The 1,989-nt window shown below is 36.7% G+C and overlaps 1 protein-coding gene across 1 annotated transcript in view; it reads left to right on the forward strand.

Moving 5' to 3' along the window:
• The window catches only part of LOC106531041 (kinesin-like protein KIF13B), a gene marked incomplete in the record, with an annotated part of 109,575 nt that overhangs the window by 3,593 nt on the left and 103,993 nt on the right, over nt 1–1,989 (forward strand). The window contains 1 exon segment of the mRNA XM_014026801.1: nt 87–180. Within this exon segment, the coding sequence (XP_013882255.1) occupies nt 87–180 (94 nt within the window).

The following is a 1,989-nucleotide window of genomic DNA, read 5'->3' on the forward strand; positions in this document are numbered from 1 at the left end:
ATATTTCAGTGTATCGATATTTTCTTACACCCCTACTAATGAGAATATGTTTCACTAAAGCTATGTACATTTCCTTTTTATTTCAGAGAAAGACTTAAAAACAAAATGTGTGGTGGAGATGGAAGGGAACCAGACGATTCTGCATCCAGCTATTACTAATCTGAGCAAAGGGGACCCCCGGTAAGCTTTTCAAAAGTTTTTATTTGTTATGTAGCAATTGGTTTTCATTTCTCATCATAGCTGGTTTAAATCAGACAGCAGTGGCGGCTGGTGGATTTTTCTCCGGGGGGGCTACAACTCCAAAATAGACATATCTCAAAAAGTAATCACACATGTACAAAGTTGTTTATCGGCAGTGTATTTATTAAACAAATGAAAAATAACAAAACAGCATTACAATGTCATGTAGTGTTTTATTTTTTGTACATACATTTTGCTCTTCTGTAACTGAGAAGCAAATTTCTTCATTACTCTGGTTAAAGTCAGGAATGTTTTAACAAGATTGTTCCCTATAGAGCATGGTCAGTGCAGTGAGGTGTGATGTTGTACCTGAGGAAAGTCTGGATTCTCTTCAGTGTTGAAGCTCCTCTCAGATTCAGCTGTGGTCAGAGGAGATGTGATGAGAATCTTCAGCAGAGTCACAGTCTCTGAAGGTGTCCTGCAGATTGTTCTCCATGAAGAGCAGCTGGCACAGAGCCACAGCACCACTGCAGCTCTATTATATTTTTGTTTTAAGATGTATTCATTTCATTAAAAAACAAAAACTCTATACACAGCAGAAGAAAAATAAAAATAAAATGAAAGGCAACAGAAAGAAAAAAAATCTTCTGTCAAAAACATAAAAATATTATTTTAAGTTGTGTTCACCATTATTATATAATATATATTATACTATAATTAACAAGTATTACAAAAGTATTTTGGCTTTTCTCTTACCTGTTTTAATCCATGCTGGATCAGATCCTGAAGCTTGAAAAACGAGGCAGAAAGCTAAACAGAGCATTATCCTCGTTACTAGCGGTTAGCTTAGCCTTGTTTCTAATCCAGGTCTTGTAAAATGATGGAGTGTAAACTCTCCCTCTGTCTTTGGTCTGCTGCTCTTCATGTCCATCTGATCATGTCCAGGTTCTTTTGGTTTGAGCTTCTCCTGGGTTGTTCTCATCAAAAAGGTTGTTATGAGAGACTTAGCTGAGTTGTTAGCTCCTCCATTTGTTTATTGGTTTGCTTCGTCCTGCCCTACTGAACATGGCGTCGACCCACTACCGGTATGCAAACCATGTTCTGGGTGCAGGTTAACTGTGCCCAGAGCCTCTCTATTCTTTTGCATTGAGGACCTACTACGCATGCCCAGGAGTTAACATTAGACTTCAATGGTAAAGATTTCTGCACCCTGGCGTGATCGGGAAGTGACTCAACACGACATCGTTCATGAGTAAAAATGCAAGTTTATCCATTAATAACTATATAAAATGTATTTTACACATCTAAAACATATATAGATATTTCTACTAAACATTTTATTTTGTTATTTTGTTATTATATTTTTTCTGTCCCAAAAAATAGTGGTGGGGCGGCGCCCTAGTGCCCTCTATTGACCAGCCACCACTGGTTATTAGTCTCAATATGCAGTTCCTTTTTTAGTCTTCAATTCTATTAATTCACTTCCAACATACGCCATCAAAACCTAAACATCAAATAGAAAAGGTAGTGCTGGGCTTTTCTTACAGAAGATGCTGTGTTGATGTTTCAGAAGAGTTCCTCTGTGGTCAGTCCCAGTACTTCTATGTCATTTGTAAATTTGAGGATGTACAGTTAGGTCCATATTTGGACAGAGACAACATTTTTCTAATTTTGGTTCTACACATTACTACAMTGAATTTTAARTAAAACAATTCAGATGCATTTGAAGTTCAGACTTTCAGCTTTAATTCAGTGGGTTGAACAAAATGATTGCATAAAAATGTGAGGAACTAAAGCATCTTTTAAACA

This window comes from Austrofundulus limnaeus, unplaced genomic scaffold (genome assembly GCF_001266775.1).
Source record: "Austrofundulus limnaeus strain Quisiro unplaced genomic scaffold, Austrofundulus_limnaeus-1.0 Scaffold590, whole genome shotgun sequence".
NCBI lineage: Eukaryota > Metazoa > Chordata > Actinopteri > Cyprinodontiformes > Rivulidae > Austrofundulus > Austrofundulus limnaeus.